The 15,822-nt window shown below is 40.4% G+C and overlaps 1 protein-coding gene across 2 annotated transcripts in view; it reads left to right on the forward strand.

The window, feature by feature from the left end:
* Window positions 1-6,148: 6,148 nt before the first annotated feature.
* Window positions 6,149-15,822, forward strand: part of pxk (PX domain containing serine/threonine kinase) — a 55,971-nt gene continuing 46,297 nt past the window's right edge. The window contains exons 1-4 of one of the 2 annotated variants that reach the window (XM_060835642.1): window positions 6,149-6,386; window positions 11,169-11,219; window positions 13,409-13,456; window positions 15,070-15,256. In XM_060835642.1, coding sequence (XP_060691625.1) covers window positions 6,285-6,386; window positions 11,169-11,219; window positions 13,409-13,456; window positions 15,070-15,256 — 388 coding nt within the window. In that variant the 5' untranslated portion in view covers window positions 6,149-6,284. Of the gene's footprint in view, window positions 6,387-11,166; window positions 11,220-13,408; window positions 13,457-15,059; window positions 15,257-15,822 lie in introns of those variants that run through there. The other variant, XM_060835643.1, reaches the window with a different exon arrangement.

Below are 15,822 nucleotides of genomic sequence, written 5' to 3' on the forward strand. Positions count from 1 at the left end.
ACTGAGCAGAAAGTGAGGACTGCAGATGCTAGTGATCAGAGTCAAAAAATGTGGTGCTGTAAAGGAAAGCAGGTCAGGCAGTATTCGAGGAGGAGGAGAATCAAAGTTTTGGGCATAAGCCCTTCATCAGGAAGGTGGGGTGAGGGGAAGGGGGCTGAGAGGTAAATAGGAGGGTGGGAGTCGAGCTGGGCGTGGGGCAATGTAGCTGCGAAGACAATAGGTAGATGAAGGTGTGGGATGCTAGTGATTAGTCAGAGGGGAGGGTGGAGCATATAGGTGGGAAGAAAAATGGGAAGGTAAGACAGTTCAAGGGTGGGGGTGCCGAGTTGGTGGGTTGGATCTGGGATGAGGTGGGGGTAGGGGAGATAAGGAAATTGGTGAAATTGACCTTGATGTCATGTGGTTAGAGGGTCCTAAGATGGAAGATGAGGTATTCTTCCTCCAGGCGTCGGGTGCTTGGATTTGGTGGTGGAGGAGGGCCAGGACTTGTATTCCTTGGCAGAGTGTGAGGGGGAGTTGAAGTGGTTGGCTACAGGATGGTGGGATTGTTTGATGCGTGTGTCCCAGAAAAATTCCCTGAAACGTTCTGAGAGTTGGCATTCTGTCTCCCTAACATAGAGGAGACCACATTGAGAGCGATGGACACAGTAGATGAGGTCATTGTATATGCAGAAAAATCTGTGCTGGACGTGGAAGGATCCTTTCAGGTCATGGATGGAGGTCAGGGTGGAGATGTGGGCACAAATTTTACACCTCTTACGGCAGCAAGGGAGGGTGTTGGGAATGGAAGGTGAACTCATGGAATGCTTCCCAGCTGTCTTCCCCCAGACCCACCCCCACCATCCTATTTATCTCTCAGCCGCCAACTTCCCCACAACCCCCCCCCCCAACATACCTAATGAAGGGTTTATGCCTGAAACATCGATGTTCCAGCTCCTCAGATGCTGCCTGACCTGCTATGCTTTTCCAGTGCCACACGTTTCGACAATAATAAACTGAGGAGCTTTGCTGAAAATATGATAATATGTAATTTAAAAAATTCCTTGCTCTCCTAAGAGACTAACACGTAAAAATATATGCAGAATCTTAGGCAGTCATTTTCAGATGTTGTATTGTGAATTTTAAGTCATTTTAAAATATTTAACTCCACTGAGATTTGTATTTTTAAATAGTTTACATTGCATAGGACTGCGTAAGATATACTGCATTAAAAAAAAGGCTATTTGACCAGACTAGTCCAGAGATGTGACCTACTCAAGCCTGCCATCATTTTTCCAAATCTACCTTTAGGACCATCTCCTCCTTATGCTGGACTAGCTTTCCCTTAAATACAGATATATTATTTGCTTTAACCACTCACTGTGGTGCTTGAGTTTCACATTCTCATCACTCTTTAAGTAAGAACATTTCTTTTGAATTCCCTGTTGGATTTTCTGATACCTATCTGATATTGATTTCCTCTAGTTATGTTCTCCTCTGCAAGAGGAGATATCCTCTTTCTATCCAGTCTTTAAAATCTTTGATAATCTTAAAGATCTCTATTAGATAACCCCCAGCTTTTTGTCAAGATAAAAGAAACTCGGACTGTCCATCCTGAAATGTATACCCAAGCATTTCCGAAGCTATCCTAGTAAATTCTCTCTGTACCTGCTCCAGTGCCTCTATATCCTGTTTTTAATACTTTGATAAGAACTGCATTCTATACGGTTAAATGTGATCTAACCACGATTCAGGATTATTTTATCACTTATCAATACTATTCTTCTAGAAATAAAGCCGAGAAATTGAAGTGCTTCTTTCATAATGGCCTAACTACAACTTTTAATGATTAGTGTTGTTATGGGCTAGACTAGACCACTCAAAACCTTCTTAAGTAGGCAGCCCAGACCATAACTTTGCAATTTGTTTCGTAAGTGTACAGTGAAAATTACCCGGATTAAGGTAGCGAGGTTGACTACCAGGTTTAAAACAGTCAAAAAATGTATTCACAAAATTACACAATGAAACATGAAGAGCAGAATAAAGAACCCCTACAGAACTCAGTCTATCCAAACTAGACTTAAGTATGCTGTTCTGAATATTCAAAACAGTCCCAATGAGCAAAACTCCTTTAAAACACAGTACAAAAAAGGACCAGATACTTACAAGTTAAAGTTAGAAGGCAGAAAGAGAGAGAGAGAGAGAGAGTTTGTTTCCACACAGCTCACTGTTGAACTTCCAACCAGTTCTGGACTGAACTCTACTGCTCAGCTCAGCTATAGAGAGCTGACCACTCCCCTTTCATTATAGAGGTCACTTCTAAAACATGACCACTTTAGCCTGAAGTCTCATCTGTTTACATATTTTAAAAAAGGTCTCTCAATCCCCCTTAATCTCTGTACCAAACCAGACCGATCAGACCCCGGCCGGGTTTATTACCCCTCTGAAAAAAGTCAAGGACAGAGTCTCCTTGATCCAAGGAACAGCTTTTGAAAAAAAATGAACTAGCTTTGTGACAGTGTATTTATATCCTGGGATTTCTTTGCTCCTTTACCCTATATGGTCCTGCACTTTCTAACTAATAACTGATCTCTAGATTCTTCCGACCAAAATATCCCCACATTTACTTGTGTTGAACTTAATTTACCAATTATTTATTAATGTCCTTTTATAATTTGTTGAGGTCCTCCTAAACACTCGGGATCCCACCCCCAATTTGGTGCAAATTGAGAAACTGTGTTTACAATTCCAAGGTCCAACTCATTACTGTAAAACAAGAACAGCAGTGATCCCAACACTGATCTTTTTGGAACAGCACTTGCCAGCGTCTGCCATTTTGAATAGCTATCCTTCATCTGGCTGTCTGCTTCATGTCTTGATGCAAGTTAGCAATACATTCTGCCAGTTGGCTCCTGACTTCATATTCTTTATTTTCATTGATCTGTTATGGGACAACTTATTTACAGACCTTTTGAAAATCCAGATAAACCATGTTTATTGCATTACCTTCTACTTTCTAAGTTATCTCTTCAGAAAAATCAAGAATTGTTCAAGTAAGATTTTCCCTTTTGAAATCCACACTGACTGTTCATTATCATGTATTTATTTTTGAGGTGTTCTTCAATGGTCTCATTCAGTATGGATTCCTTTACATTTCCTAAAACTGATGTCACCACTGCCTTACAGCACCAGGGGCCTGGGTTCAATTCCAGCCTTGGGTTGACTGTGTGGCGTTTGTTCATTCTCCCTGTGTCTGCATGAGTTTCCGCCAGTTTCCTCCCATACTCCAAAGATGTTGTGAAATTTGAAAGGGTTCAGAAAAGGTTTTTAAGGATGTTGCCAGGGTTGGAGGATTTGAGCTATAGGGAGAGGCTGAACAGGCTGGTGTTGTTTTACCTGGAGCGTCTGAGGTTGAGGGGTGACCTTATAGAGGTTCACAAAATCATGAGGGACATGGAAAGGATAAATAGACAAAGTCTTTTCCCTGGGGTTGGGGAGTCCAGAACTAGAGGGCATAGATTTACGGTCAGAGGGGAAAGATGTAAAAGAGACATAAGGGGCAACGTTTTCACACAGAGGGTGGTACATGTATGGAATGAGCTGCCAGAGGATGTGGTGGAGGCTGATACAATTGCAACATTTAAAAGGCATTTGGATGGGTATATGAATAGGAAGCCCTCCTCCCTACCTTTTATCTTAGCCTGCTTGGCTCTCTCTCTTATTCCTGATGAAGGGCTTATGCTCGAAACGTCGAATTCTCTATTCCTGAGATGCTGCCTGGCCTGCTGTGCTTTGACCAGCAACACATTTGCAGCTGTGATCTCCAGCATCTGCAGACCTCATTTTTTACTCGAAGATTTTAACCTACTGCGAATCCTCTTACAAGGATGCCTTCCTTGAAGAAGCTCTCTTCCTCCCTCTACAAGGATTTCAGTGAGTCCCTCTCTCACTGCACCCCCCAGGTCATCTCCTCTGCACCCTCACCTTGACCTCCTTCCACCTATCCCACCACCATCGCCCCTCCCCCTAGTCCCTCCTCCCTACCTTTTATCTTAGCCTGCTTGGCTCTCTCTCTTATTCCTGATGAAGGGCTTATGCTCGAAACGTCGAATTCTCTATTCCTGAGATGCTGCCTGGCCTGCTGTGCTTTGACCAGCAACACATTTGCAGCTGTGATCTCCAGCATCTGCAGACCTCATTTTTTACTCGAAGATTTTAACCTACTGCGAATCCTCTTACAAGGATGCCTTCCTTGAAGAAGCTCTCTTCCTCCCTCTACAAGGATTTCAGTGAGTCCCTCTCTCACTGCACCCCCAGGTCATCTCCTCTGCACCCTCACCTTGACCTCCTTCCACCTATCCCACCTCCATCGCCCCTTCCCCTAGTCCCTCCTCCCTACCTTTTATCTTAGCCTGCTTGGCTCTCTCTCTTATTCCTGATGAAGGGCTTATGCTCGAAACGTTGAATTCTCTATTCCTGAGATGCTGCCTGGCCTGCTGTGCTTTGACCAGCAACACATTTGCAGCTGTGATCTCCAGCATCTGCAGACCTCATTTTTTACTTTATATGAATAGGAAGGGTTTGGAAGGATATGGGCCGAGTGCTGGCAGATGGGACTAGATTGGGTTGGGATATCTGGTTGGCATGGGGATGGGTTGGACCGAAGGGTCTGTTTCCATGCTGTCCATCTCTATGTGGATTGACCATGCTAAATTGCCCTGTAGTGTCCAGGAAGTGCAGACCAGATGGATTAGCCATGGTAAATGTGGGGTTATGGAGATTGGGTGAGATGCTCTTTGGAGGGCTGGTGCAGACTGGATGGTTTCTTATGTAATGTAGGGATTCTACGATTCTATGTTAAGTTAACTTGTCCAAACTTACCTGGATATGTTCTGTTCGTATTCTTAAATATATAAATTTTATTAGTTATCAACCAGTCCTCTGGCACTACACCTTACTCTAATGAATTAATAATGTGTAACACCTCTCTTTCCTGGATTCTTTTAAAATGCAGTCCATCTGGGGCAGAAATCTTTTGAATTTGATTAGCTTATTCGATAAGTTCTTGTTTTAATTTCAAAAGCACTGATATAATTGATAATCTCACGATTTAATCTCATATCTACTTGTTCTTTATTCCTGATAAACGCTAAAATGAAAATGATTATTTAAAACTTTTGTTATCTCTTTAATCTCCCCTGTGGTGTCACCCTTTCTATCCAATAATAGCCATATTCCTATCACAACCTTTTTTAATTGATGTGTCTGTAAAATATTATGTTGTCTTGTTGTATGTTCCTTGATAATTTAACGTCATCGTCTCTCTTTGCCTTCCTGTGTTTTCAACTTTTCTCCTATTCTCCTGGTATTTAGTCTTATGACACTGCCTGCTATTATTCTAAATATACACCTAACTCCTACCACTGTTGTTTCCTTACGTATTCACGCTTAGAGTCTCACTAGCGTGTTTCTTTAGAATATGCTTTTACGTCGTTGCCAGTGAGTGACATTAAGCAATGACAAGTGCCGACGAATCATTTCTTAAAACATGCTGCGTGTAAGCTGTATAAATGATGTTTCGATCCGATTTAATTCGAAATACACTTTATATATTTAAAGAGGGGTTATTATAAGTTGCAAAATTCACGCTTCCTTTGTCCTTGATTATTTAACTGATTTCTGCAGGATGACACATCTTTATATTTCAGGCACTTCAGATCTATTTTCCAATTAGTTTCAAGCATTTTTAAAAAATGACGAATATAGCCTTCTCCCGGGCTCTGTTGCAACTGTGCATTGTGACCTGGCACCTTTCCAGCGTACTTCACCTGTGTGTTCCAGTGGTTTTCCTCCTCTGTGTGTATGTGTATATACAACGCGGTGGGGATACTGAGTGCCAGAGGTGTCCCTAGCTCAGTGTGAGGGTAGAGTGTAGGACCCCGCGGGTTGTGTGTGTGTGTGTGTGTACAGCGGGGCGGGGGCGGGGGCGGGGAGGGTCAGTGGGGGGCGGAGTGTAGGACCCCGCGGGCTCTGTGTGTGTGTGTGTATAGCGCGGGGGGGGGCGGGGAGGGTCAGTGAGGGGTGGAGTGTAGGACCCCGCGGGCTCTGTGTGTGTGTGTGTATAGCGCGGGGGGGGGGGCGGGGAGGGTCAGTGGGGGGTGGAGTGTAGGACCCGCGGGCTGTGTGTGTGTGTGTGTGTGTATAGCGCGGGGGGGTCAGTGAAGGGCGGAGTGTAGGACCCCGCGGGCTGTGCCCTCACATGTTGCCGAGCACCCACCCACCCAGCCTGCCTGCCTGCCCTAGTAATGGCGTTCATGGAGAAGAAGAGCCCGGGCAAGGTGCTGCTGGACGACACGGTGCCGCTGAGCTGTCTGATCGAGGCCAGCCAGAACCTGCAATCACACACGGTGAGTGCGGAGAGAGAGAGGCCTGGCCCCAGGCCCCAGGCCCCAGGCCCCAGGGGCCCGGGACAGTGCGGAGGAGGTGCCTAGGCCGCGGCTCCGCTCTGGAAGCCGGCCTGGTGCCGGCTGCGAGCTGATGTGAAAGCCGGCTTGTGGCAAGCGACAGGCCGGGATCCCGAGCCTTCCTTTCGGCTGGAAGCCCCGTCACTCCCCGGAGAGCTGGGGCTGTTCATGTTTGTGAAATTATTGCAGTGTTCAGTATCTGCTCTGTCCCTGGACTGACACTGGCGAAGGGCTGCAACATCCAGGGGTCCCCCCGCCTCCAGCTTGGTGCCGTATTTCTCACTTGGTTCATTACTACACACGTTCCAACTGACCTGTATTTATTGAAGTGTTAATATTTTTGTATTCTGTTTGTTACTGTAAAAGCTTATGAGTAGTCATAACTTTAATTAACAACCATTCCTCGAGTTTGCAGCAACTGCTCAAGTATACTTCTATCCTACACATAAGTTAAAAATACCCCTGCTGAATTATTGCTTGAATTTACATGTTTAAATATCTCTGAACAGTTCTGCCAGAACCCTGATTAAAGTCAGAATTGACATCTGATGTGACAGTTGCACTATTTATTCCTCTTCATTCGGACCCATGTTGGTTTTACCTGACAATCAGCAATGGTTTCATGATCATAATTAGACTGTACATCTCAGTTTTTAAAATTCTACCCATCTTCCTTGGAGGGATTTGAACTTGGACCTCGGTGTCTGCATTGCTAGTCTAGCATCATAGAGATGTACAGCACAGAAACAGTTCAACTCCTCCAATCTGACCAGACCAGACCACCCCAATATATCCTAGTCCTATTTGCCAGCATTTGGCGCATATCCTTCTACCCCTTTATATTCATAAACCTATCAGATGCATTTTAAATATTGTAATTGTACCTGGCTGCACCACTTCCTCTGGCAGTTCATTCCATGCATGCATCATCTGTGTGAAAATGTTGCCCCTTAGGTCCCTTTTAAATTTTTCCCTCTCGCCTTAAATCTATGTCCTCTAGTTTTGGACTGCCCTACCCTAGGAAAAAGACCTTATCCATGCCCATTATGATCTTCTAAATTTCTGTAGGATCACCCCTCAACCTCTGATGCTTCAGGGAAAATAGCCCCAGCCTATTCAGCCTCTCCCTATAGCAGTGATAATACCACAAGGCCATTGCTTCCCCATTACTACCAGTGCAGTCACTGCCTTTGTAGCTATTTCGTGTAAAACAACATAGAACACAACTCATCTGTTTGAAGGACTGATTGGCCTTTTTCTGCAGTATATTTTCCCCAGTGATGGTTATTTTGCCACTTGCCACATTGTATTTTTTTTTCTCTTTCAATTTGATATTATCCTTAACTTCCTAGGTTAATAAAGGTCAGTTTATCCCCTTCCTTGAGTCCTTCCTCAGTGCGATATATCCTTGTTGTAAGTCATGAACTATTTCTTAAATATCTGCCAGTGAGCTTTCCGAATGTGTGGTGGAACTTCCTCCTTTCTGATGCTATTTGTAGAATGAAAATAAATATGTGCATTCTTCAACTAACTCAGTCATTTCACTTCCTTTATTAAAAGTTTGGGTTAGATTTCAGGACTGAAGTTTCTTACCATGAAATTTTCCTACTGTTCTCTCAGTGAAAGTGTTTGAGTATACAATATGCATAATACAGTTTAAATGACCTCCCGATCAGTCTGTCTCCCTTATCTCAACTGCCAAGTTGCAGTTTTGTAAAATTCTAAGTATTTTTGAGAATATTGGTGTCGCCAAAATAAAAGTTACTGATCTAATTAAGAAAAAATACAAAAAGTTGTTTGTTGAAAATGAGATTTGAAGTTTTTATTAAAATTCAGTTAAGTTGTTTAGTGTGCAACGTGTCACTGCCAAAGGAAACTCAGATCAAATTTTAGAATTTTCTGTGTGAAAGTAGTCTCTTTAAATGAGAGAAATTTAGAGCCTTTTGTTATGTATTCTATACTGGAAAGTTGTGTTCTATGGTATCTTGCATTGTTTTTTAATCCTGTTTCATCTCCAATGAGTGTATCTTTTACACTGTTATTTTTGTCCTTTTCTTTGCTTGTGTCCAATTTTTGTTTTATGTCCAAAGCTCTGCATTTCCTCTCGCAACCATTGCATGTTTCTACCTCCCGGAAGCTTAATTTCTCTTAACCTACCTTGTGACCTGGCTGCCTCTTGTTATTTTCTTATGTGGCTTGATGTATATTATTTCATTGCACATTCTTTAAAACTTCTTGGGATATATTATTGTGTTAAAGCTACTTATGGTGCTTAAGTATCAGGTAATTATATCACCAAATAATCCGAGAAGTGTTCCCTCTGGTTTTCATGCTGGACATCAGCATCTGCTTGTTGAATATTGTTTCCTGTTTACTGTGTGAATTTCTTTGTTTTTTTTCCCCTGCTGCATTATTTATTGCTGTTTGAAATGCTTGTGTTTATGCAAAAAGCTTTTTTGAAAAAAAACATAATTTTTTTTGGGAACAAATGCACCTAGGATAACATTTAATTTATTATCTTGTAAAATGATCTTAGTGAGAGACAGCATAGCATGTCTTGACTTTTCCTTTAATGAATTTCCCTGTCAGGCTCAGTACCCATTCTTTGTCAGTTAAGGCAAAAGTAACAAATTACCTCATTAAGCCAAAATATTTAAAAGGTCATAAATTACAAAAATATGCTAAGCGTAAGTGAATACAATTGTGGTTTAAACATTGTGCATTGTTAGTATTGTGCCCGAATCCACTCTCATTAACCCATTCTACATTCTTTCTGTTGCCTTCACTTGCCCCATAAAGTATGGGCCCAAAATTGGATCCAACACTTCAATTCAACCAAAGCCAAACTTTTTATAAACATTTATCATACATTCCTTGATTTTATATTTTGTGCTTCTGTCTGTGAAGTCCAGGATCCCATCTATTTTATCATTGACTGTCTCAACTTGCCTGAATGATTTGAGCACATTTACCCAAATGCTGCACCTGTTTTAGAATTGTGCTTTTCCAGTCCCACCCTTTTTGACTCTGACTCTCCAACATCTGCAGTCCTCATTTTCTCCCACTTTAGAATTGGGTCCTTATTTTGTATTTTTTTCTTTGTTGTTCTGACCAAAATATATTGCAATAACACTTCACTGCATTTATTTTTTTCATCTGCCGTGTGTCTGTTCATTCCATGAGCCTGTCAATGCCCTCTTGAAGTCAATCATTGCTCTCTTCACAGTTCGCAATTTGTACAAATTCTGTATCATCTCCACATTCTGAAGTGACATCCTACACAACCAAGTCTCGGTCATTTATTTTGAAAAACTATGGTCATTGTACTGATCTCTGAGAAACCCCACTCGTAAATCTTCCTGTAGTTTGAAACAACTGTTCATCATTGTTCTTTGTTTCCTGTCACTTAGCCAAGTTTATGTCCTTACTGCCACTGTCCCTATTATTCTGTTGGCTTTAACTTTGCTGTCAAATCTATTAAGTGGCATTTTATCAAATGTCTTTTTAAAGTCAGTGTACTCCACGCCAACTTCATTACCCTCATCAATCATTTCTGTCACTCTCATCAAAAACACTAAATTAAATTAGATAAACAGGATTTACCCTTAACACATCTGTGCTGGTGTTCCCTATTAATCTACACTTGTCCAAATGCCAATACTTTTGCCCAAACTCATCATCTTTCAAAGCTTTCTCACCAGAAGATTAAACTGATGGGCCTGCTGGTAGTGGGTTTATCCTTACACCCTTTTTTGATTAAGATCTAACATTTGTAGCTCTCCAGTCCTTTGGTTCCACCTAAGTAGGAATGGATGATTGTGGTTTGTACCTATGCAGTTTTCTCCCTTGCTTCTCTCCTATCCTGGATGCAGGGCCTTGGGTGTTGCAGATAGAGAGGGTGCTAGAAAAGGCATTTGGCATGCTTGCCTTCATTGGTCAGAACATTGAGTTTAGGAGTTGGGATGTCATGTTGTGGCAACTTATAGAGCTCTGTATACAATTCTGGTTGCCTTTCTATAGGAAGAATGTTGTTAAATCTGTGAAGGTTCAGAAAAGATTTACAAGGATGTTTCTGGGACTGGAGTGTTTGGGTGATAGGAAGAAGCTGAATAGGCTGGGGCTTTTTTCCTCTCGAGCGTTGGAGGCTGAGGGGGTGACCTTTATTGAGGTCTGTCAAATCATTAGGGGAATGGATAGGATGATTAGCCAAGGTCTTTTTTGTAAGTTGGAAAAATTAGTGTGTATATTAGGTTTAAGGTGAGAGGGGAAAAATTTATAAGGGACCTGAAGGGTAACTTTTTCATGCAGAGGGTGGTGTATGTATGGAATGAGCTGCAAGAGAAAGTGGTGGAGGCAGGTACAGTTATGACTTTTAAAAGGCATTTGGATGGGTATATGAATAGAAAGGGTTTAGAGGAATATGGGCCAAATGCTGGCAAATGGGATGGATGAGTTGGACAAAAGGGTCTGTTTTCTATGCTGTATGACTGTAACTAACGAAGAAAACTAGAATTTGAACTTCATATCTTAGACATTACTCCTGGGTTTGCCTTTTCTTACAAAGCCAGTTTAAAGCAATCTGCTGCTCTGAACTAAAAATCTAATTTCTGAACCAGCAACAATTGTTGGCATGCTCAAATTTCAGCCCATTGTATTGTACTTTAAAAGAATGAGGCATTATGTTCCTGCCTTGCTCTAATTTGCAAATCTCATTTACTTTTATAGGAATACATTATTCGTGTACAACGTGGAGTTTCAGCAGAAAACAGTTGGCAGGTATATAATTTCAATGTAATTCTTTCACCCTATTACATTTTTATCAGTTAATTGTGTATAGCACCTAGAAGGTAACCAATCATTATCTATCTTCTAATAAAGAGCAGTTGCCTAAGAACAACTTGTTCTTTATGTATGCCCACCTTACTGAATAAATACAAGTACTGAGTCAATAATTTAATTCAAATATGCTTGACGTCAAGGGGACAAGTAATTTAATGTGCTAATAGTTTGCAAAAAAGAAGCACTGGTTTTGTCATACAATAGCTATTGAAATTCGGCTTTACTCTGAATTGATTTATTTTCTGTTAACCGAAGCAACCTCTACTTGGTTACTAGAGATGAAATAAAAATAATTAAGTACTGCCTTGTCATTTCTGAATTATGAAGTCACTTTATTTCTGGGATTAAGTTAAATAATGTGGATTTTCTATATGAATAATTTTTCTACGAAAATGTTGCAGGGGAAGTTTCCTTTTTGTGCAGACTTTAATTTTTCCTCTCCAGTTTCCCAGTGTTCCTATGAAGTACTAAAGGTGCTTTATAATTATCTGTGAGGAGTGACTCTGTAGCAAAATGGTAATGTCAATGATCTAGCAATCCAGAGGTCTGGGCTAATGCTGAGGAGATAAGAGTTTAAAAATGGTAGCTGGGAGAATTTAATTTCAATTAATCTGAATTCAAATTAGGTCTCAATAATGATAGTGAAGCTACTGGATTATCATAGAAACTTACCTGGTTTTCCACCCTTCTTTAGGGAAAGAAATCTGCCATCTTTATTTGTTCTGGGTTATCTGTGATCCCAGACCTGTAACACCATGATTGTCTCTTAACTGCTCTCTGAAGTAGCAAGCTACTCAGTTGCATCAAACCATTGTGGCAAAACAAAACATTTGTGGCTGTATCAATACCACATTGATTGCATTGGTTCAGGAAAGTGTCTCATAGTTTTTTCAAAGGCCATTGGGCCAGCAACAGTCACATCCTGATAATGAATTTTTAAAAAACCGTTATGACCACCCTAGTTTTGATGTGGCCATTTGAGAATTTCTGGTCTTAATATGTGGTAAAATTGTGAAGTGTCTCTAACTTAATCAGACTATTATTTCCCTATATCATAGTAACGAATATGATTCAGTGTAACACTCCCATCCTTGAGACAGAAGTTTGAATTAGAAACATAAATTCAAAATCCAGGCAGATATTTCAACATAGTGCTGAGGAAATAATGTAATCAGGCCTCTTTGTCTTCAGGTGGACATAAAAGAATCTATAGCTGTAACTATAGATCAGTGGAGGAAGGGGAAGTTATCCCTCACATTCTGCCTAATACTTACCCCTCTGGTGAAAATCCATTCGTCTAATTGTTATGTCATTTTTTTTGGATTTTATTGTGAACATATTGTGTGCAGTAACTAGACGTCAATGCACTTAATTAGCATTGAAACATATCTCGCTAAACCCTTCCTATTCATATACCCTCTAGATGACTTCTAAATGTCATAATTTTACTTGCTTCCACCACTTCCTCTGGCAGCTCATTTAAGCCCCCCCTCAAACGTTACCCCCTCAAGTCCCTTTTAAATCTCTCCCCTCTCACTTTGAACCTATGTCCTCTAGTTTTGGACTCCCCTACCCTGGGAAAAACAACTTGGCTATTCACCCTATCCACACCCCACATGGTTTTATAAACCTCTGTGAGGTCTTGGTGCTCTGGGAAAGAAGACCCCATTTAAGGCATTCAGTTTCAGCACTAAATACAGCTCCTAAGACTATGCCTCCACAAAAACCATCTGCTCTGTCAGTGTGGTATTTTTCAATTTATGACACTAGTTAACCTGTACCATCTGAATGAAATTGCCAAATAGTGCAAAATTGAGCACAGTTTTGTGTGGCATGTCCACTGAGTGGAGGGAAATTTTGTCCTGTCAGATTGTAAGTTCATTGTGCCCTTGACTATCATCATTTCCTGGGTAGTAATCACATTTGGTAACATTTTCACCCCAGGAATATCATCATCCATAGAATGGTAGTTTACTATTAAGGTTAAATTGAAGATTTTACGATTTTTTTAATAAATCAAAAGATGCTCATTTATTGAGCCTGGCATTATTTTATATCTATGCAGTGTAATTACAGAATCTAAAGGCAAACAGTAATGATTTATAATAGTTTTTTTTTATTTTCAGGTTATCAGAAGATACAGTGACTTTGATGTCCTGAATGCTAGTTTACAGGTATCTCATTTATTATTATTTTCCTTTATTTTTAATATGCTCCAGGAGCAGACCAGTTTTGTAAAATTTTGAAAAATGTCTGACTTACTAAGAGAAAGCATTCCAGTGAGCAAATCTTAATATTAAAGATTAAAGGAATAAAATATAAAAACTGAGTCATTCAAAGTTTGGTGGATGGAATTCCAAAATGTCATTAATTTTGTACTAATTTTATATCTTAAAAAGGTCAGCTTGCAGAATATTACAAAGACTAAAAATTTAAATCTTATTTTGTCATAGAATAATTGCTAATGAATATTTTAAAATTATATAGTATAGTACAGCACAGGAACAGACCTTTTAGCCCACCAAGCTGATTACTAATCTTGATTTAGACCTCCTACTTATTACTCGTACATGATTTCTACCCCTCATGTTCATCTCCTGTTAATTCACCTATCAAGACATTGCCTTAAACATTGCTAAAGTGCCTGCTTCTACCACCTCCACTGGTTGTGCATTCCAGGAACTCCCCAAACTCAGCGTGAAAATCTTTCACCACACATCTCCCCTAAACGTACCCCCCTCTCACCTTGATTCTGTGCTTTTTGTAGTTGACCTCTCCACCCCAGGGAAAAAGCCTCTGATTATCCACCCTATCCAAGCCCCTCAACATTTTGAAGATCTTGATCAGGTCGCTCCTCAGCCTTTGTCTTTCCAGTGAAAACAATTCAAGTTTATCCAACCTCTCATCGTAACTAAAACCCTTCAGATCAGGCAATATCCTGGTAATATCTTTGCACCTTCTCCAAAACATCCCCATTCTTCTGGTAGTGTGGCAACCAGAACTGCATACAGTATTCCAAATTTATACAGTTGTAACATAACTTGCCAACTTTTATATTTAGTGCCCTAGCCGATGAAGGTAAGTGTGCTGTATGCCTCCTTGACCACCTGTAGTGCCACTCTGTATACCCAGATCTTTCTATATGTCAATGCTCCTGAGGGTTCTACCATTTATTGTATAACTCAAACCTGAATTTGATCTTCCGAAATGCATCACCTTGCATTTGTCTGGATTAAACTCCATCTGCCATTTCTCTGCCCAGTTTCACAATCTATCTATCTCTCACTGTATCCTTTGACAATCCTCCTCACAATCTGCAACTCTGCCAATTTTGGTGTCTTCTGCAGACTTACTAATTAGACCACCTACATTTTTCTCCAGATCATTTATATATGCATTACAAACAACAAATCTTCTTGCAGAACATCACCAGCTACTGATCTCCATTCTGTAGATCCTTCCACCACTACTGTTTTCTATGACAACTGTGCATTATTATACATTATTAGAAGTTGCCATTATAATGCTTGCAAGTCAGAAGAATAAATTTACTGTTGTGGAATATAAATTTGTTAAATCATAAACATAAAATAATGTTGGGGTCTAGATTAGAGTGGTGCTGGGAAAGCACAGCAGGTCAGGATGCTGCCTGACCTGTTGTGCTTTTCCAGCACCACTCTAATCTAGACTCTGATTTCCAGCATCTGCAGTACCCACTTCTGCCGTAAAATAATGTTGTCAAGTAATCAGTGTTCTTACAGTTACACTAAATTTGAGTTTATTACAGATCTCGGGCCTAATCCTACCTCTACCTCCCAAAAAGCTCATTGGAAATATGGACCCTGAGTTCATAGCAGAAAGACAAGAAGGACTTCAGAATTACCTGAATTTCATCACAACACAGCATATGCTGTCAAACTGTGAACTGGTTAAAAAATTTCTTGATCCCACCAACTATTCATCGAACTACACTGGTCAGTGCTTCAAAAGTGGACTTATGTGCTTTACTATCATTTGATTTAGTTTTAAGTTGAGTTACTGAAAATTGCATCCTCGATGAATTAGTACACTGTTTTGGATGATTGAATTGGTAATTGCTGCAACAACAATATAGCTCTTGGGGTGAAAAGAATCAATGGGTATGGTGAGAAAGAAGAAACAGAGAATGGAATTTTCTGTTCTTGTGCAAAGCTCTTAAAATGTAAATATTATTTTTAAACACGATAGATATTTGTAAAGGCATTGGTTTAAGTTAAGGGTTGAAAACAGTAAAAATTCAGCTTCTTTAGTTCTTAAACTTTAACTGAAATTAGAGTTACTCTCCTTTTTGGCTTTCATTAGTTAAATCATTGTTCACTCCTGGCTTTTATTTGGTTTGCAAGTGGCGACATTCATTGAGTGCTTTGCACAGGTGCTATTTTTTGTGTTTGAACTTGGGCATTGATTTGTGAAGCAGTCATCATTAAGTCTAGGGCAATGCTATCATATCATTGGCTCATATATTTCACTAACAGATTTCTGGATAGGATTTGGAAGCTTA

The sequence above is a fragment of the Hemiscyllium ocellatum genome, chromosome 14 (genome assembly GCF_020745735.1).
Source record: "Hemiscyllium ocellatum isolate sHemOce1 chromosome 14, sHemOce1.pat.X.cur, whole genome shotgun sequence".
In the NCBI taxonomy this organism is placed as follows: domain Eukaryota; kingdom Metazoa; phylum Chordata; class Chondrichthyes; order Orectolobiformes; family Hemiscylliidae; genus Hemiscyllium; species Hemiscyllium ocellatum.